This window comes from Melospiza georgiana, chromosome 2 (genome assembly GCF_028018845.1).
Source record: "Melospiza georgiana isolate bMelGeo1 chromosome 2, bMelGeo1.pri, whole genome shotgun sequence".
Taxonomy (NCBI): Eukaryota; Metazoa; Chordata; class Aves; order Passeriformes; family Passerellidae; genus Melospiza; species Melospiza georgiana.
Window position 1 is genome coordinate 23,689,673 of NC_080431.1, and position 20,529 is coordinate 23,710,201.

The 20,529-nt window shown below is 37.7% G+C and overlaps 1 protein-coding gene across 4 annotated transcripts in view; it reads right to left on the reverse strand.

The window, feature by feature from the left end:
• Nucleotides 1-328: 328 nt before the first annotated feature.
• The window catches only part of UBE3A (ubiquitin protein ligase E3A), a 56,598-nt gene continuing 36,397 nt past the window's right edge, over nucleotides 329-20,529 (reverse strand). For 3 of the 4 annotated variants that reach the window (XM_058045205.1, XM_058045204.1, XM_058045206.1), the window contains 7 exons: nucleotides 13,177-13,321; nucleotides 9,383-9,588; nucleotides 7,082-7,246; nucleotides 6,540-6,695; nucleotides 6,372-6,445; nucleotides 5,759-5,902; nucleotides 329-5,546 (listed from right to left, as the gene is read on the reverse strand). In XM_058045205.1, the coding sequence (XP_057901188.1) occupies nucleotides 5,426-5,546; nucleotides 5,759-5,902; nucleotides 6,372-6,445; nucleotides 6,540-6,695; nucleotides 7,082-7,246; nucleotides 9,383-9,588; nucleotides 13,177-13,321 (1,011 nt within the window). In that variant the 3' untranslated portion in view covers nucleotides 329-5,425. The remainder of the gene's footprint in view (nucleotides 5,547-5,758; nucleotides 5,903-6,371; nucleotides 6,446-6,539; nucleotides 6,696-7,081; nucleotides 7,247-9,382; nucleotides 9,589-13,176; nucleotides 13,322-20,529) is intronic. The other variant, XR_009116002.1, reaches the window with a different exon arrangement.

Sequence of the window (20,529 nt, forward strand, 5' to 3'; positions counted from 1 at the left end):
GTCCAAAGTGCTGCAGGTCTGGAGCAGGATTGCTTCTGAAAGGCCTGAGGATATTGTCTGGAACAACTCTTGGCACAGGAGCAGTGCTCTCACCCAGGCTGGCTGCTGGCTACTACAGCTCAGGCAGAAAGCAGAGGCTGGGCTCCAGCCCTTACACCACATGAGCCAGACAAGAATTTTGTTAGAAGGGATATCCTCTTGGGGATTTTAGTCTGGGAATGAGACACTCTCCAGAGAGAGTCAAGGTGTAAAACAAACAGTGCAAGAGCAACCCTTATCAGATGCTCACAAAGAGGTCTGTGTTGTGCTTTTGAAGGAAATACCCATATTGGAGAAACAAAATGTCATGTTTTATTTCAGGTGCCTTGCTAAAAAATTCATAGTATAGTTCATGCATAGATGACAAAAATTAAAATTCTGTGTGCATGGCTCACTGATTTTTCTTTTGGAAACACCCTTTCATCTAGAAAACATTCTTGTGCTGCATTTCCAATTTTTATTAAAATCAGTTATATTAGGAAACAAAACCCCTTCAATAGTAATATATTGGCTTACCTGATCTTTATCCCTTGCTGCTCAAACACAGAGTGCTTGAAAAGGGAAATATTAAATCAAAGGTAGCAACACAGGATGTGTGGCAGCTCAACAGGCAAGTTCAGCTAGTTGCCATTCCATGGCCACTTAGTTTTGAGCACTGTTACTCCCTCTGCTGTCCTACACAGGTCTGAAAGCAGGAGGTTGCAGTGGGAAGACCGCTCTAAAGGATTTTCTCTGTACATGACCCCAGTGGAACAGTAGACCAGAACCTTTGGTGATATTAAGAAAGGCTTCACGTCAGCTTTGCATGTTGCAGTTGAGCCACAAATCTCTGCAGTTTTCATCTTCACTTGACACTGATCAGTCCAAGCTGTGAGCCAAGGCTGCAGGAGCAGCAGGATCCCTGCACATGCAGTTGTTTGCAGTTGAGCTGTGCTGCCTGTCCTTCAAAGGGCAGAAGTCTAACTCCAGCAATTGGCTGGCTGACTTTCACACTCTCGTCTCAATTTTGAAGTCTCAAAACTATGCACTGACCCACCCAGCAAAATAATGTAGGAGTTCCTAATGCAATCTCATTGTCCTAAAATAGAATAATGATTCCCACCCTCCACTTACATCTCCAATGTCTTTGTCTCTTAGACATTTCCCCACACACAAATCCCAACACAGGATCTATATTGAGCAAGACATCCATGAACACAAGCACACTAGGGAAACTTCAGCTATTTATCAGAATCACTCTCCTGATGTATCCTACAACTATATTTGTATATTTGTAATTAAAACCAACTTTCCACACACTTTTTAATTGGGTTAATGAAGAAGAACAATAAGAACCAACAGCTGAAGACATCTTCAGATGGAGCACTAGAGAAAAATACTGACATTTCATGGTTTTCCAAATGAATTCATCTGGGTAGGAAATGACCTAAAGACTAAGGCCAGTATCAGCTCTTATTTCCAAAGCAGCATCCCTTCCATAATTCAGTATAAATCTGAATTTTTAAAAATTAATTTTATTAAGTGCCCAATGGTCTTATGAATTTTATGATACTTTTATTAAATTTTCAACTATGGACAAGAACTGTAAGTAACTTATCACAAACCCTTGTGACTCAGACTAAGCATAATAAACTCAGCTCTTGTTAGGGAAAGGCTTGATTTTGAATAGCTTAACTTGGAAGAAATTGGAAGAATTGCTGCTCCATCTTGCAAGCAGAAATGATGGAGTTTTTCTGCATAATAAATAAAGCATAGCTCAAACATTCCACCTAATTCATAAAAACTCTTGAGGCAACCAGGAAATTCTTAATCCTCTTGTGAGAATAAAAATTTACCTGGAGGTAACTGGCTACGACAGTGCGACGAAAACACCTTAAAGCCGATGATGTGGGGATTGTCCTCTTCCAGAACACCAGCATGGAAATCTGTGTCCAATGCCCTGCTCCACAGAGCAGAAGCCCAGGCAGGCACCTGGGCAGCGCACAGTGCAGCTCCCTGGAGGCTGAGCCCACCAGGTCCATGACACCTGTGTGCTGTCAGATGGGACAGGAAGCTCCTGCTTCAGCAGTGAAGCCACTGTTGGATGAGAGGCATGAACTGACTACTGTAACACAGAGTTCCTTGGAGCCCTGGGCCCCTTTCAACATCAGCTCTCCTCAGAATGCAGGGTTGGAGGGGGTCCCCTTGGCTGCCACCATCCTGTCTCAGGCTGCTGCCTGCCAAATGGAAGACAAGCCCAGTGAGAAGTTCACAAAACTATTCCTTAGTTAACTGAACTATCTCACTGCTGACAGCTATTCCTGAAATCTCTTTAGCAAGAAGCAAAAGCTTTGGTCTTTCAAAAGGTGATGCTCTGTTTATGCAGCATTATGTGCTAACATACTTCCAGAGCTAAACAAAACCACTTCTTCACTCCTAATTAAATCTGAACCAGTGCCACATTAAGATGATTCTTTTCAGGGCATTACTTCTCTTGCAGTACTATCATTTTTGAAGCATGTGATGGTACAATACACAGAAGCCTGATGGCCCCTTTGCACTGAGGTTGGAAACATCCAGGCAGCCTGTTAGGGTGCAGAAGGAGATATTTGAAGAGGTATTTTTCATTTGCCAAATGACGCAGTGTTGAGATGACCGAAATATTTTCTTGTCAACATATCCTGAAGGCACCCTGTGGAGAGAACACCACCACACTGGCATCAGACTGCTGCCTTGGAAGAGGGATCTTCTATCTCACTGAAGAGAGGTATTTCCATGGCACATAAGTACACTTAAATCTCCAAGTTTTGTAGATCTAAACTTTGTTAGACACTGTGAAAGACATTCCAGGTGTGCCAGGAGCCCAGGAAAAAACCCCAAACCAAGCCCAACTTAAAATTATACTTTCCCCTTCAAACAGAACACTGGCTGAAACTTCTGCAGGACAGGAATGCAGCCTGCAGCTATAAGACTTCAAGATTTATTTCTTTTAAACCTTATCAACTGGTGCTGCTGAACAACTAGTGCACTTAGACCAGTCCTAAGGAGATAAGGTTTCAATAGAGTGGTATTTGGGGAGGCAGTATATATTTACATGAGAAATCAGTCAAATATTAAGTACTTATATCTTACCTGAAAAGGATTCCTTGAAAAACAACTTATGCTTTTGAAGGCCAATGCCATTATGTATTATTTTAATCTTAATGCTAAAGGAAAACAGAAAGAGCATATTTACAGCGTCAACAGTTAAGAGAACTTTGTATTGCTATCCAGTTACGCTGTCTGCACAGCTTTTAGACCTATATAAAAAAAACCCAACATGAATCACATACATCTGCCAGCTGGGTGCAACCACAAACCACAGCTAAATTAGTGTAAGAAGAGTTACAGGGATAGAGCTTAACACATCAGACTGTGAACACAGTACATACCACACAGCAGTGTCATGATGTGTTCATGCTTGCAGTGAATAACCTTAAGGCACTTGGCAAACGTTCTTACCACCTACAGTAAGAGTTGCTCCAAACTTGAAGGGCTCAGCAGGCACTGTTGTCACTCTACACTGAGAGGTATCTTGTGTTTTCCTCCTCTGGGACATACAGCAGGGTGGACACAAGAGGGCCACCTCTGAGATCACAGGCCAGAAGACAGCACCTTTCCCTCCCCAGTACGTTTCAGTCCCGTGTGTCCGGGCCATCTGGCCTTGGCTTGAATTTGAGAGGGGAACATGGCTGGACCCCACATCACTACAGTTCACTTGTGGAGAGCTTTCCATACCTGCAACCTTCAAATTATTCAGTACTACAACAACGTCTAATCAAACCATTTAATATCTAATTTATCAAAGTAAGAAAGTAACTTGTTTTCTTTTTCACTGAACCATGGTGAAAAAAGGTCATTGTTTTATTCAGCATCATAGTTACATAACAGTTGTCTGTTTCTATTACTAGAAAGAATTTATTAAAATAGTCCTGAAAGACATCTTTTCTTTTTCCAATGATTCCAAAACTAAGCCTTTTAATGCCAATTCCACACAGTCACGGGTTTGATCGGTAGTAGCCAGTTATAGCAACTGTCAAGGCACAAGCTCAGCTCTGCACACCCGCTGCAGCTTGTATTGGAAAAGAGATATGCCAGTTCCATCTGCACTCACAAATGCAGAATCCCTTCATCATATATTGCAACAGGAGAAATTAACATTAAACACAGACTAAGAAAGGTAAAGGATTTATTTCTGATATGATTTGTAGAGTTAAATTAAAAACCTACTGAATACTTTATGTAGTAGATGAACATAACCTTAGTACTTACTTTCTAACAGTTTATTTAATGGTTGGAAGTGTACAACATGAAGTAGGCCTCACGTTTAATATTGTTCAATTTTGCTTATTGTTAGATGAGATTAAAATACAGTAGCCATCCCTTTAGACTATGGTGCAACACTGATCATGTGCCTTGATAGGTAGAAAAAATGATTCATTAAATAAATGATGACATAACATGTAGGGAAGACTTTGGATTGTCTATTTTAAATGTCAACATAATAGGCAATTAAGAATAGAACTTCATTTTAAGTGCACTTCCACATGCTTTGTTTATAATATAGCAAAAACTTCCTATCTTTTTTTCCAGACACTTCACTCCCTACTCTAAAGCTGTTCAGTTGAAAATGCACTTTCCCCAGTAAACTTCTTTTTTTAAAAAAGTAACTAAAATTTCTACCCTTTCATATGCTAAGAAATGTTTCCTAATTAAAAACACAGTTTATTACAAGACATGTGAAGACAACATATAGTGAAATGAATTTTAATTGTTGTGCTGTGACTAAAGTAAAGTTCTCAAGGCTGCAATTTAACATTCCAAGTTCTCCCTTCCATCTTTATTGATTCTTAAGATTTTGAACAGAAACTCTTTGGGGGCTAGAACAGCAGTAATTGCATCACACTGTTTTTCAAGACTTCAAGTTTCAAAAGCAAACTCTTCAAAAAGTACAATTCTTGATTTGATTAGATACAGGGACAAAAATATAGCACATACTTGAAGGTTACATGGTCTACAAATGATGGCAATATTTTCCTTGGGAGAGTACAGTTTGTTTTCTTGTAAATACTCAAAAAGGCTCAACTTCAAGCAGTAATAAACACAAGCAAAAGTGATTTAACCCTTAAAATAAATATTCAGGAAAACCTCTCTGTACATACAAGTGAAAGAATATGTAACACTTTCACGCTAAAAGAAAAAATAAAGATTTTGTTCATATAAGCAGCTGAAATCTGCTGTTCCAGCCCAATGTCCCCAGTAAAGAAGGGAGGCACAAACACAGGTGACTACTGTAGCTCACTATCTTATGGCCTTTTTGGACAGGGACATCATCACCATCATTTTTAAATCCCTTTTGTTATACTTATTACAGCATGCCAAATCCTTTGGCATATGTGATGGCCTTCAATAATCTTTCTTTAAGCTTTTCTTTGCTTGAGTACTCCGGAAGCAAAAGTACATTAAAGCATGTGTGAGATGTAGGTAACCTGTGGGACAAAAAATACAAGAATTCAGATCTTGGAACATGCAAAAGGAATACATCTCTATTTTACAAGTCGAAAAATAATGAATTTGAAGAAAATAAACTTTCCTTATAGATTCAACTTTCAGATTTAACTAGGTTAATAATGTAAAAGCACATAATTAATTTCCATTTATAAAAAAACAAGCAAAACGTAGAATTTATTTTTTTTTTTACCTCTCTGTATCTGGGCCATTTTTGGCTATGATCATCTTTAACTTTCCAAGTCCTCCCACAGGGGCTCTGTCTGTGCCTGTTGTAAACTGTAAGAAGAGTCTTTTCTGTTCATCTGTAAATGAATGGACTATTTCCCAGAATTCCCTATTAAAGAAGAAATTAAAAAGTAAATAAACTGTAAACTTTCTTTGATATAAATAAGAATTTCAAAAGTAATTGACCTTTGAAGGTTTAATAATTCTAATCAGTCTTAACATCAAGTTTACAAGTTGCATTCATTAACCAAAACTCTCAGAATGTATTTACCAATAAATGAGATTCAGAAATAGAAATCAGAAATATTACTAAACACGGCAGTTTAACTGTCTTTAAACATTATTTGGCTGTGTCCTGCAGCTATTTTATTATTCCTATTTCCTAAGGAATTGTACTGATTCAACAATGCTTATACTATCTCCTCTTCTGTAATGACAATACTTGAGAAAAGTGAAATTACACATAAGACATTTGCATCTCCAGTACTACAAAAATACTAAATCTTACAATATTAAAATCATTATGAAGAAACAAGCAGATGAAGTGCTTTTTATCTTACAAAATTAGAAAGAATTACCTAATAATAAGAGAGTCTCTTGTATAGCCACCATCATATTCTGTAGTTTCTTCTAGTGCTTGAAAATCTAAATTCTGTAAGAAGATGATATTTTTAAAAATGACCACTAATTATACACTCAGTATCAAAAAAAGCTCCACTCTTCTAGTGTATATTGAAAATTCTTACCCTACTTCCACAAATAAGTAATTCAATTTCCTCTGGTCTAAATAAATATTTCAAAGGAGATTCATTGGTCACCATGTGGAATCCTCTCCGAAAGGCCTTGAACTGCTTTTCTACTGATTTATTGAGTATATAGTCAGCATACAGATTGACAAATTCCTGCAAGGAAATAAACCCCAAAACACCTTAGTGTTTCAACACGTGCCACTTGAAGTACCTCCCAAAAAAACAAGACCCCAAAATACATGTAATTCTGTAATGCTATGTAAATTATCTGAGCTCAGTTTTTATTCAGCGGCACAAAAGAACAAGTTTCAAAAACTGCTCAAACAGGTCAAACATCCCCCCCAGTAGCTATGTATCCATGTATCAATGCTTTCTTTAAGAGAAACCTTTTCTGTTCACAAGCACACTGTGCTATGGCAATTTTGAAAGCCTTTCAAACTTAAAAATTATAAATGAGATCAAACCTTTGTAGGATTCTACATAATTCTACACACAGTATATCAAAGAACTCCAGATGCTGTTTAAAAGGCTGAATGTACCTTTCTGTTCTCATTTGTAATAGGAATTTTATCACCGTTTTCCTTTAAATCATGCATCATTGGATTGCCAAAGAGATCCGTGTGAGATATTTGAAACGTTATCATCATATCATCTTCCACACTTCCTTCATACTCCAGTAAGTCTCTCAAACTCTGATACAGAACCTAACAGAATAAGAAATACATGTCTATCAAAAATAAGTTTTGATAAATTCCACTGAGTAACACACAAAGACATGAAACCACCCTTCTCAAAAAAGGGTTTGTAATATTCTATGACACAAGTCACCTAAAAATGTCTCCAAACAATTACTTATTAAGCTCAGTATCTGTAAAGAGAAACAACAGAAGATGTTAAGGTAAAAAAGATAAAAAAGAAACATGGTAATCAGTGATAACTCCCTTAAAAGAGCCTTTTAGTACCTACCAATCTTCCAAAATGCAACGCTCAAACCTGCAGCTTAAGAGCCTTTAATAACATCTCAAGTCTTTTGAATCTGTCTTTACTTTAGGCATCTAGAATATGTTACACGAGTAAGGGGAACATTTATGAGTTAAAAATCAAAGAAACCCCAGTATTTTATATCAGATAAAATTCAGACAGCAGGCTTTTATCTTCTACTTCTTATTTAAAATAGAAACCAACTAGGAAGTAATCCCGAAGCAACACAGATGGGGCAGTTTTAACATAAGGACATTTATGAACCAAAAAATCACAGGTTTGATCAGAATTTACCAAGTGGAATCTGAAATTACCTGTAAGAGTTTGCTCTATGTAAAGGAGCAACCAGGTTTCCTCGCTGCTATGCCTTAGGAAAAGCCCAAGACTCTCTTGGAAACCAAAGCCTATGCAGCAAAGGAACAATTATTTGGCTGCAATAGAGGCAGAGGGGCTAAAGAATACAAAGCAAAGGTGGAAGTGACAACTGTGCGCAACTGTATTTTTATAGTGAAGTAGAAAAAGAAATTTCCCCCAAATGTTCAAACTGAAATATGAAAGTTTACATGTAAGCCTCAACCTCTCACTATCTGTGTGTTTTTGATTCTTCCACAGAATCTTTAAAAAGGATCTTGCACTGAAAATTCACTGGACTTGGAACCATTGGTGATGATGGCTGGTGAACATCCTATTCTCCATGCTTTACAGCATTAGTAAAAACACTGGGAGAAATTCACTATTGTGAATTTTATTTTAGGCTTGAGAAGCTCTGAAGTTTAAGTCATATGAGAATATAAAGAGTTAAAAAAGGATTATTTTAAAATAAATCACCATAGGTATTAGAGGAGAAACACAAGAACAGGGGAGAAAAATTAGGAAAAGCACTGACTGCCCTGTTCCATAGAAATAGATTCACTTTTTTTTGGTCACAAAAAGTTTTGAGTATTTAATAATAAAGTTAGAGGAAACTCAGGGCACTATTTCTCAACATTATACAGAGAAACTGGTCAAATCTGGCATGCTGTTGTATGTAGCTATCCAAAGCAGACAAGATAACATATTGATTAAACACACCTCATTTTCAAACATGAAAGCCAAGTTCTTTTTAGACACTATCATTTTACTAATCTTTTTTGAAAAGATGAAGATTTTGTATAAGTGCTTATAAAAGGGAAGCATCCCATGGTTTGAAACTAAATGAAGCTTTTTAACAACTCCTACCAGCACCATGAGGAGAAGTCAGTGGTGATCTCTGACTGCAGGTGGAGCAGGGCCAAGATCCTGCACACACGTGTGCTCTATCTAAAAAAGCACATGCACAGCTCAGTGCTTGTGTACAGCCACTGGCTGGGAATGGCTGTGTAAAAATGGACACTGATCACTGGATATTCATTAACTGCAGGGATATTCATAAACTGCCTCATCTGTCTCTTGCTTTAGACAAAAACCAGTAAGAACATCACATCTCTGCATATTTATTCTTACTTGCACTTTTTTTTGGGTAGAAATTTACTTTTACAAATAGCTATAAACAGCCTAATTTTACTAGTCTCTTTGGGAAGAGACATGCTTGTTTATGCTTAATAATTCTTAGTAACATTTGGGAGTTTATGTAGCAAAAAAACCCAAACTTTATTGATACTGAGCCCTATTCATTGATGTTACAATTTTGCCTCCTCCAAACCAAATGTAGCAAGAAGTTTTCTTGCTTATGAATTTATTTTAACAAATACAGACTGGGAATGCAAGTCACTGGTTATTTCACTTTCACTTCTGACATTGATCCTGTGTTTAACTGAAATACAGATTAAATGGTTGCATGGAAAATGCACTATTTAACTTGAAGAACATAAGGAACTTACAGGATGAGAGTCTGCCAGATCACGGAAAGTTCCTTTTTTGCCCATTAGCTTCCTGTAGACAACCATGGGGAAATGTACATCCAGTATACAGTTGTTGTAAATAGCCAGTCCCAGTACTATGCCAATCAGGGTAAACTGACCCTCAGTTTCAAAAGAGGACGGATTAAACCAAAACAGTTTTGTAGACTCATCATATGTGAACATCCCTGTTAAAAAAATAAATGAAAAACAATTATGGTTACAATTCAATAAAAATGGCACATAAAACATACCATTATAAACCCATTTGCACTAGCCTTTAAGCAATATTTAACTTAACATTATACTGAATTGAATGGCAAAGAGAAATTACTTAGGGTAATGGGAGCTGCTCAAAATACTGTTACATGACCACTAAAAGCCCACAAGAGACCTGTGATACAGTATCTGCAACACTCACTGCAGCTGCAGGTACACAAGCTTTCATCCCCTCCTCTACTGAGGAACCAGCAGCACACTGATAACAGTGATTCTGACTTTGATAAATACAGCAGTACAAGAAAAGAACACAGTTAAAGACATGTGGATGAAACAATCCTGAAGGACTCTAATTACTGAGAAGTGACAGCCTTTCCTCAAAGGCCAGTCCCAGCAAAGGAACAGGACTAGATGCAGCCCTACTACTTCATTGGAAGCTATGATGATGGAGCAGGGATTGACCATTACCCATGATTTTAGAGTTAGATGCCCAAGAGATTTGTTTGCTTGTTTCAAGGACCATTGTTACTGCAACTATTAAACACATCTTAACTTGAGAGGAAAATGGACCTTGGCATCACAGGAGGGTCTGCAATTTTAACAGCTTGTGACTGTCTAAAGAGAGTGGTTTGGCTTCTCTCATTCACTTCACTATTTCAGGAGACCAATTTCCTGCCTAGCTCATGAGCTGAGCACTGAAGACTTCAACAAACAGTTGAACTGGCACACGCCAGAAGTTGCAGGGAGAAAATGCGAAGACAAGAGACAGGCAGAGTGTCTTACCCTTTTGGCTGTAGCAAGACACAAGATAGCTCTTGTTTATGAAACTGGAGTGCACAGGCTATAAATTATTTATATAAATATTATTTATATATGAATAACATCCACAAAATCTTTGGCTGTAGCAGGACACAAGATAGCTCTTGTTTATGAAACTGGATGCACAGGCTATAAATTATTTATATAAATATTATTTATATATAAATAACATCCACAATAAAATCCCTAGCTTACCTGACCAGATAATGAAACAAAATAAATGCAAACCCCATAGACTTAAGGTGAGAGAGAGACCACCCTGGACAGGCACAGTCCCAATAACCTGTTGCTTGTACAGCTGTCACAATTTTCCAGCAGAGCCTAAGAAAAACTGCCCCAGGCTCCTTACTCTTAACACACCATGTCAGATCCATGTGAAGAATATCAACTACATTTGCCACAAGTATTTATCTTGTCAGCTCTTAAAAGATACTCTTGTTTACAACCTATGCAGATGTACAAAATGATTACAAAGCCACATGAACACAAAATTATTCTGAAGACTGAAAATATTATCTTCAGCCAAGAGATAAAGACTCCTTCCTCATTCCATGTAAGGCAATAAACTGCAAGCTCATTCAGTCTCTGGGTATTCCCCAGAATGGATTATGTATCTCAGTAAGTGACATGGCCTGGGTCAGCCATTAGGGGAGCACACAAATAGCAGACTGACCCATCAGATAAGGCAACTGGAAACCAGAAATGGATGAGCAACTCAGGCATATATAGGCCAAACATTATATAGAATCCTGTATGCCATTTTCTGAACCAACTGAAGTAACTTTTGGATTACTGGTACATAAAGCAATGACTTGAACCTTTTGGAATATGATGGAAAAGTTAAACTGTCAAAACCAACAACTCCAGCAAACGTCTAATAAGGAAGCATCAACAATTTACTCAGATCTGGAAACCCTTTCAGGTGCAATACAGTATTTTACTCCCTTACCAAAATTAAGACTACAGTACATTAAAATCATAATGAAACACCAGAAGGAACTGGAATCTGCAAGAAGGGCGAAAACAATTGCCCTTGAAGTTACAGGAAGTTATCCCTTATTCCTTTACCAAGATTCTTCTGAGTTATTGCCTCCTTTGAGTAAAATTTTAAGGTAGTTTATTATTAAAATACTCAAAAAGTCAAAGAAACTATAATAACAATATACATCTCTCCAAATATACCTATTGAAGACAGACATTTTAAATTCCACTTAAAGGATCCCCACTGTTTTCTCAGGTAAAGAAAGCATTTATAATCAACAAAAATCACTCATGGCATATCTGGTGCATACATGAACTGCTATACCGCACACATTTCTGCCAAAAGCCACTAAAAAGCTCCCCCCCCCCCTGAATTACTATAAATACAAAATATGTGCATACTTTTTTACATTTTTAATACAGAAGTGAAACTTAACACATGTATACATTTCTAATATATTACCTACCTTTAAATGCAAGGAGTATATACACACTGCTTGGATCTTAGCTTAAGCACACTTTAGCACTACTAAATAAAGAGTAATTCAATACACCCACACAACTTCTATTTAGATAAACTCAAGTTGAAAATGTATTTATTTTGTGTTGAAAATAAAATTTCATCAATCAAAGTACTAAAAGTTCTTTATTTTACCACACTTCAAAGTAAGCTAATTCAGATTACAAATCTCTTTAAGTTAATAGCATTTTTCAGAGGGAGTAAGACTTGTCTATGATTCTGTACCACTTGTTATAAGAACTGGTTTGCATATGGCAAAGAGCAAGTGCCAAGGTTCAGATTTTTGCTACAGATTCTGGGTACTTGATACTGATACCTCCTTTCTAATCCAGTCAAAATAGATTTCTGTGTATTTTCATCAATCTTCTAAGCTACAAAGCCAAGAACAGCAGCTTTATCTTTTAAAATAGTACGGAGAAACCAAATTAACAGCCATGAGCTGTTAGGCTTCTTTAATGGAACCCATTACAGGAAATATAATGTAACATCATATTTCACATAAAATGCAGGATTAGTATAGGAACCTGGCAGATCTCATTGCTGTTCTAACATGAATATAACATTTTCATCTTTTCAGAGTAGCAGACAAGTTGCACACTAAAAGAGGCATGTCCTTGCATAAATGATTGGTGCAGGGAGCAAGAATGTGATGGAAGTATGACTGCCGAAACACAAATGTAAAATTTTGGCTCTAATATATAAAATTACTGTTGGTTCTTTAACTACAATCAAATTTGACACTGCTGTGACACTTTGGATCTGCAGAACTGAGACTATCAGATTTATTAAGCTGGAGGAAGTGAAGGAAGTAACTCAAAAACTCCCACAGTCCGACTCTTGCTTTATTGCAGAAGCTCTTCCTTTTTGGTTTGATTACTAATTCTAGAAGCTAATTACAAAGCAAAGGGAGGAGAAATGTGAGAGAACAAACAAAGGAGCCCAGCAAAGAAACCCTGTACTACTGATTTGTATCCAAACAAGTAATGATGGTTCCCATTAACTATACACAGTTACTCCTTCCATCATTCCTCCTTTAGAAGGATGACTGCTGGCAACACAGTGAGTCTCAATGTCTGGCAAATACTCTGCTGACCATCAATGAACCTGGAGAGCTTCAGAGAGAAACAGCAGTGGATATAAAAAGCATAAACATAGAACAATCCAGTCTGGAAGATCATCCAGGCCAACCTTTTGTGAGAAAAAATCTATTAAACCAGAAAATTATTAGAACACATACCGATATCTGGATTGAAGATTTCTTCCACAACCAGTTGAAAAAATTCTTTGGAAACACCTCCTTCATCTACCCCTTGCTCTCCTTCAAATTCAACATACAATTGCTTCTTCAAGTCTGCAGGATTTTCCATGGCAATCATCTCTAGCTATTGAGTGAAGAGACAGAAAAATTTAATTAGTAAATCTGTTTACTAGAATAGTATAGTAACAAATAATGAAACCAAAAGTACCCGCCAAATTTAAGAAGAAAGCAAGCACAAATCCCAACAGTAAAATAAGAGAAATCAATAGTAACCCTAAACCACTCCAAACATGTTTTACAATCTAGGGATAAACAGCAAGAAACTTACCACAGAACTGATCTGTCAGCCCATTAAAGCTCACTGGCTGTTAGCATTCTCTATTTCTATTCTTTTAGGCAGTTACTTAAAACAAGCTATCATTGTGCTGCACACAATTCACAGAAAAAAGAAGAAAAGATGTATTACTGGGATAATTAAATTCATCTGACAATGAAGATTCTGTAATATGATCTACATGTTTGACAATAAATGGCTTTGTGAAGGGATTACACAGATATGTTTTCAGAGGGGGAGACAGAAAACAAGCCTTTGATGAGTACTTGCATCTCTCAAACAAAGAGCTGGGGAAAAAAACCTAAGAACAAAAAAGACACTAGTATTACAGTCAAATCAACTCCCTCTTCTTGGTCCTAATGAAGTCTCAAAACTCTCTTGCTCTTATTTCTTCAGCGCCTTTAAACAGATCTACTGCCCTGCTGCTGTGAAATTGAAAATTCAGTTCAGACCAAATTGAAAGTCTGACATTTTACAAGGGTTTCAAGTCTATTTAAAGGCCATTAGAGGCCACAGAATCACAAAATAGTTTGGGTTGGAAGGGACCTGGAAAGATCTTTAGTTCCAACCCTTCTGCCATGGGCTGGGACACATTCCAGTAAACCAGCTTGCTCAAAGCCCCATCTAGCATGGCCATAAATAGTTCCAGGGATGGGACATTGCCAACCTTCCTGGGTAACCTGCTCCAGTGCCTCTCCACCTTCGCAGCAAGCAATTTCTTCTGAATATCTAATCTAAACCTCTCCTCTATCATACGAGGTCATTTGCCATTGTCCCATCAGTACATGCCTTTGTAAAACTTCCTCTCCAGTTCTAATCAGCACCTTTAGGTGCTGCAAGTTTCTACAGGGTCTCCCAGGAGCCTTCTCTTTGGCTGAGCAACCCCAACTCTCCCAGTCTGTCTTTATAGGAGAGGTGCTGCAGCCCTCTGATCATTTTTGCATCCCTCCTCTGGACTCAACCCAACAGGTCCACATCCTTCTTATGCTGCGGATCCAGAGCTGGATGCAGCACTCCACAGGGGAGTCTCAGAAGGGTAGAGCAGAAGGGAACAGTCACCTCCCTTGACCTGCTGGCCATGCTGCTTTTGATACAGCCCAGGGTATGGTTGGATTTCTGGGCTGTAAGTGCACATTGCCAGGTCCTTCACTTGCTTACACCAGAAATGTATCCTTTCAGTAAATCAGAAGTTAAGCAAGGATATTTTGCATCTGGTAAGAAATATGCTACTTAAAAGCATAACCACACTGGTTACACATATGCAGCACAATAAACATGCCTATGTGGTAAAGAAAACTCAACAGCAGTAAATTACGGCACAGATGGACCTGTATACTCCTCTACCAAGACCATATTACTTGTAAGATTTGCCTCTGATAGGGGCTACTGCAAATTGGACTTATCAGTAGGTGTCCTTAACATGATAAACCTTACTTTTTATTTCACTCCCCTACCTTATCCACACATGCCAACTCTCTTTACAGCCCAGAATTTTACTACAGAAGTGTAAAGTAAAAAAGGAACAGAACAGAGAAGGTAAAGGCAGCAGCAATGACACTATGGACTCATAAAATCACACCACCAGCAAGACACATTTTCTCCTGCTAGCTACCAAGTCAGCCAGACGTGATCCAAGCAGCGCAGCAGGGCAGGATGCTACAGATTTAGGGGGGTTATCATAATGGGCTTGAAGACTTTGAAGCACCCCATGCAAAAGGAGTATGTGGAAAAAAAATTCCACTACCTAGTATTGACAACTAAATTTGGAAAGAGGGAGTGTACCTTCATAGCATATACATCTCAGTTAAAAAACCACAAAGGCAAGCTATGAAGACCCCAACAATGACAGCAAGTGAGATTAAGCTATATTTCAATCAGCAAACCACAACATTTTCAGAAAAACTTAGTTATATACCACCTGAGCCATTTGTACAAAAATTTCTTTTCCTAAGGCAACAATGGAGCTCAATCCACGTTCCAAGTAAAACTTGCAACTTTTGAAAAACAGAGAACCAGCATTTATTTTAAAACTGTAAATACAGGTTAAATGTTCAAGCTGGACAGACAGAAATTCTCTTATTTGGATCCCTTCCACTTACAACCAACAGCAATAAAGCTGTGGTTTTTTCCTCCCCAGCCAAGACTTATTTGGCTTTGTAGTCTTTACCACCAGTAATTTAATATATTGCATGATTTATGAATTTTCATGAGTTCTAAGAAAGCATATGCTGTCTCTGCATTTCTTCTGGGACAGCAAAACTATGTCATAGTGTGAAGGCTCTATCGTGTCATGGAAATTACACTACGGAAGGTGTTAATAATTATACATATACAGCAGTTAAAGAAATTTCAAAATTATTTCTTGGCTGACAAAAACAGCCTATAAAAAGAGGAAGGAAACAGTCTTAGTTGAGCAATGCTAGCTAGGCAGATTAAAACAGTGCACTGGATGTCTGCAAGGGAGTCAGATAAAGGATTATCAAAAATCCAGTATTTTGAGCAAAGCCTGATGCTCCTTGAAGTAGGTTCTATAAGCAGGAAAATGCTGCTAAGCTGCTCAACTCAAAGTTGTGGGTTTAGCTGCTCCTTTGAGTATCTGTGTCAACACTGATGCTTCACAATAAAAACTGAATGCAGTGGGCAACAGCAGCAAACACAACTGTAAGGAGGCACTGAATTCAAGCAGAACTGCAGCCGTCTTTCTATAGGAGGGAATTATGAACTTCAATTTTTGCTCTCTGGTTCTTAGATGTTTTGGGGCCTGCCTTTGTTTGGTTTTAATAATCATAACTATCTCAACCGTGTCAACATAGATGCTGTGAGGGAAACACAATCATCTGTGTGAATTACTGAAGTTTTAGAAGTTGTTTTCTGTCATGATGGTTTGATTGGCTACGTCATTGAAATAATCACTACATTTTCCAGGGACTTCCTAAAAAGCAGGGACTGCCTAAAATTCCTAAAAATGTCAAAAGCAGCAGAAGAATGTATGACCTGAAAAGCTGAAAGCTGAGAGATGACGTTATAAAGAGTATCGGTATTTTTGTTTGCTGAAACACAACAATGTTCCACAACTTAAGACACTGGGTGATTTTACTTTGTTTACAGAATAACACTGCTTTCCTGAAAGACAGGAATGTGACAGGAATGACAGAAATATGAAATTTAAAATCTTAATGTAACACCTGTGTGCAGTGTTTGGCAATCTGCTTAAAATTGACAGCAATGGAACTAATTTCTATTCAGTTAAAAATGATCACAAGCCACCTTAAGATCTATCATAACATAAAGGTTCTCTTTAAGGCAGAGACAGGAATGCTTGCCACACTAGACAGAAAAATGACAGAACACAGCTAATTTAAGCTTGAAAGTACCAGTGACACATTATGACATAAGTTGGTCAACACATTTTTCCAAAAAGCAGCATGGAAAGTAATAGTTACAGTGACAAAGCAGCCTTTGCTCCAGCTGGTTTTTTTTCACAGTTCATGCATTTGGCGTCTGCACACATCAACAGCCACATGCTCTGCACCCAACCAGTGCATACCAGGGCTGACATTTTCATCTGAACACACAAACTTCAACGTGGTCCGAAACGTCAAATCTCCTGAAGTACTTTGCTGCTAATACAGGAGAGAATCTGCCCACTGGGTTCAGGTGTCACAGAAGAGTTTTGGTCATCAAATCACTCAGCAGAGACATTTTCAAGCAGGAGAGGGTTGCTGCCCACTAGCTGTCTGCATTCCATGTGCAATTTGTCAGAGTTTCTAATTTGCAAGCCAAGTACAAGCCTGATTCTGCTGAAGGAATCCACCACGTTTTCACTTGCAGAAGTTGTGTGTCATAACTCACACCCTTTAAATTACTGCTACCTGAGAAGAATGCCACATTTAACCTGGGCCATGGGGGCGGGGGAAGAGTAAATTCTGAAGAAAAGGGCAAAAGGAATAGTTCTTGGGGAACGAAAAGGCAGAAGAGAGGATTTAAGGAGGTACTTCCTTTCATTACTACCACAAGGTGACTCAGCAGTGCAGCTAACCTATTAAATCTGCTAGACAGTAAAAAGCATGCTAACTACCTTCAGGAACTGCAAACTGAGCTACCAAGTCCCAAATACCAGACTTCCTTAAAAAAAGTGTTACAAATTCTAACATTCCACCCCTGTCCCCAGGTGACTTTTCAGACTAACATACATACAAGTAAGTATACAATAAGTATACACTACAAAGAAAGAGGTTTCATTAAATCATTTCCAATAAAAAAGAAAAAATAAGTTTCTGAGGCAAGTTTCATATATGCAAAGAAACTGAACAAGAAATTTGTAAATAGCAACTTTAAACAAGATAATGCCTTCAAGGTATTTAAAAAGTATTGCTTCAAGTACTTAGTAGAAGGAAAAAAGTCCTATGTTGTTAACAGTAACAAAAAAATCGCTTACCAGTGTTCACATTTGCCTTACTGAAGTTCAAGAAGTGAGAATATATACATATTGAATTCTACAAGCTAAAATATTAAGTATTGATAGGAGAAAAATAGCTTGGTAATGACTTTATCAGCTCAACTGATCAGCAGAAAGCCAGTATTTAGTGTGTTTGCAAGAAATTGCAAAGGCTGATCAAAGTATTTGTTTGAAAAATATTCAACATCAATAAGGAAAATATGAATAAAACTATCTCAACCTCATTTTCATCAATATTTTTGAAAATGCTTTCATCAGGAAGTTAGCAGTTATTCCATAGATACTCAAAAAAGTTTCACTGACTTTTCTGCCAAGACACAGGTCTAGTGACATAAATAGTAGTTACAAGTCTGTAAATATTCAAACCTTTGAAGTTCAAAACATATTAAATTAGAGGGTAAATATGTTGGTACTCATAATTAATTACCTGTATGTTAAGCATGTTCAGAAACATTTTGTCACTGAACAGATATACTTTCACAAATGAATATTATTATCTTTGAAAGATCTTTCTGGTATTTTTCAGTGAGACTCTTCCTAAGTTCAATACTGTACACCCAAAACAGCAGCCAGCCAACCCTGATGCAAAGTGATCCAGTGCAGCTTTCACTTAGATTTGATGCTGTCAGTACTGCTACAGAAGCCCATGGTACCCATCTCAGATTCCCATCAGAGCCAGAGCAAACTGTTTTAAGGCTTAGGACATAAGACTGAAGAGCCTCCTCCAGAGCTATTTCAGACCAATTAGGAAGTAATTGTGAAAATTACTAAAATCACTTCTGAACCAATTGCAAAGACTCCCAGCAACAACAGTGTGGAATTCCTGAGCAGATTGGCACTTTCTGACAAAAGACAACAGTGTGGAGCAGTATCTCCCCGGGAATAACTTCCCAGCTACCAGCACATTTGCAGCTTAGAGATTTCCTGAGGTTTGTGTGTGGCTCACACCAAAATGCCCATAAAGTCCATTAGCTTTTGATGGATCTTTCTTTCATGAAGAGTTACAAGTCCTGGGCAAAAACACCCACCCTTTTGAGGTACACAGTGGGGAAAACAAAATGTTGTTTTGCTTATATTAAGCCTGCTTCCTGATAATAAAACTAGGGGCTACCAGTTGTAAAAACCAGTATTTCTCATTCAACTCAATCCTTAAAGGATTGCACATTTTCTTTGAAGAGACTCTGAGCTTTCCAAAATGTATTTCTACTGCATCTTTTCTGACATTAAAATGGATATTAAAATGAGAAGAAACAAATGAAAGAGAATAGGCACACTGTGGCAAACAGCAACATTAGAGCATTCCATTCACTAACACTTCCTGGGGAATATTTAAAATATATTCACTGAGCTACAATACTTTGTATCATCAGTTAAAACATATCAGTAGTTAAAAGGTGGATTCTGTACCCACTTCATACAATACAATAAAATTTTCCCTACTTCCACATCATCCCACAACAGCTACCTTGTAACATCTCTGAAACAGCACATACTCTCTTCCTCCACTCTGCATGTCACCTCTGTGCTTCATCTCCATTTTACTGAATATAACCCATTTTCCACTTCTGAGAAATGCCTGGGCTGCACTTGGTCTTTTTGGCTACCACTACAGTTTAGTTCAGACTACCTGAATTTAGAACAATTTTATCTTTTCCCTTTATTTTCTGTCCCCAAATAAATGGTTTAAAATCCTTACTTTCCTTGTGGCTCTGACAGTCAGGTCACCATAATTTAGCATGCTCTGACAGCTTAAATTAACAGCCATAGGAGGATCCATGGCAACTGCCCAGGCATGTAACTCAGGCTGCTAGGCTGAGCAAGAGCTGCTGCAAGTGCATCATAATTTAGATTAGTATGTTTGAGCTTAATCTAATTTAAATTTTCTGAACTTCCTACAGGCCAAGAATGTGCACAGCAGTGACTGCTGAGGCCTTGCTGCAACTTGATGTTGCCCACAAACTTTTTAACCTAAACATATATTTTTTGTCCTCAAAGATTTCCACTTCTACAACAAGCAGTATGTAAAAGAATGCCTTTTCTCATATTTATGGATTTTCTTTCTTATTATCAGATAAAGAGGAAGGTTTGCTCTTGCTCTGCTTAAATTGACATTGAAAAGAACATTCTAAAACTAGCTTTTATGATCTTTTACCTCTTCATTTCCTAAAGAGAATGAATTATCCCTCCCTTTTTTCCAGAATTTATGCGTCCAAAGCTGAACATCCAAGGAATAAACTCCATTGCAGTAATATGACAAAATATAACTGGACAGAACTGTAAATCTGATAGGTGGAGAAACTACAGAGTATTCTTGTACAAAAAAACCCTGGTACACAGTATTTTTATATTTATTTGCCTAATATAAAGTTGAGTTTACAGACAGAAGCCACTTCTGCACTGCAATTTCATTTTTTCTTTTGGTACTGAAGACAAATGTTTTCCCTGACAAATCATAATATCAGCAATTCCCATGAAGCAGCTAACTCAAGTGAAAATTCCTAGGCATACAGAAAAATCAAGGTAGCAGGTCATTTAGGGT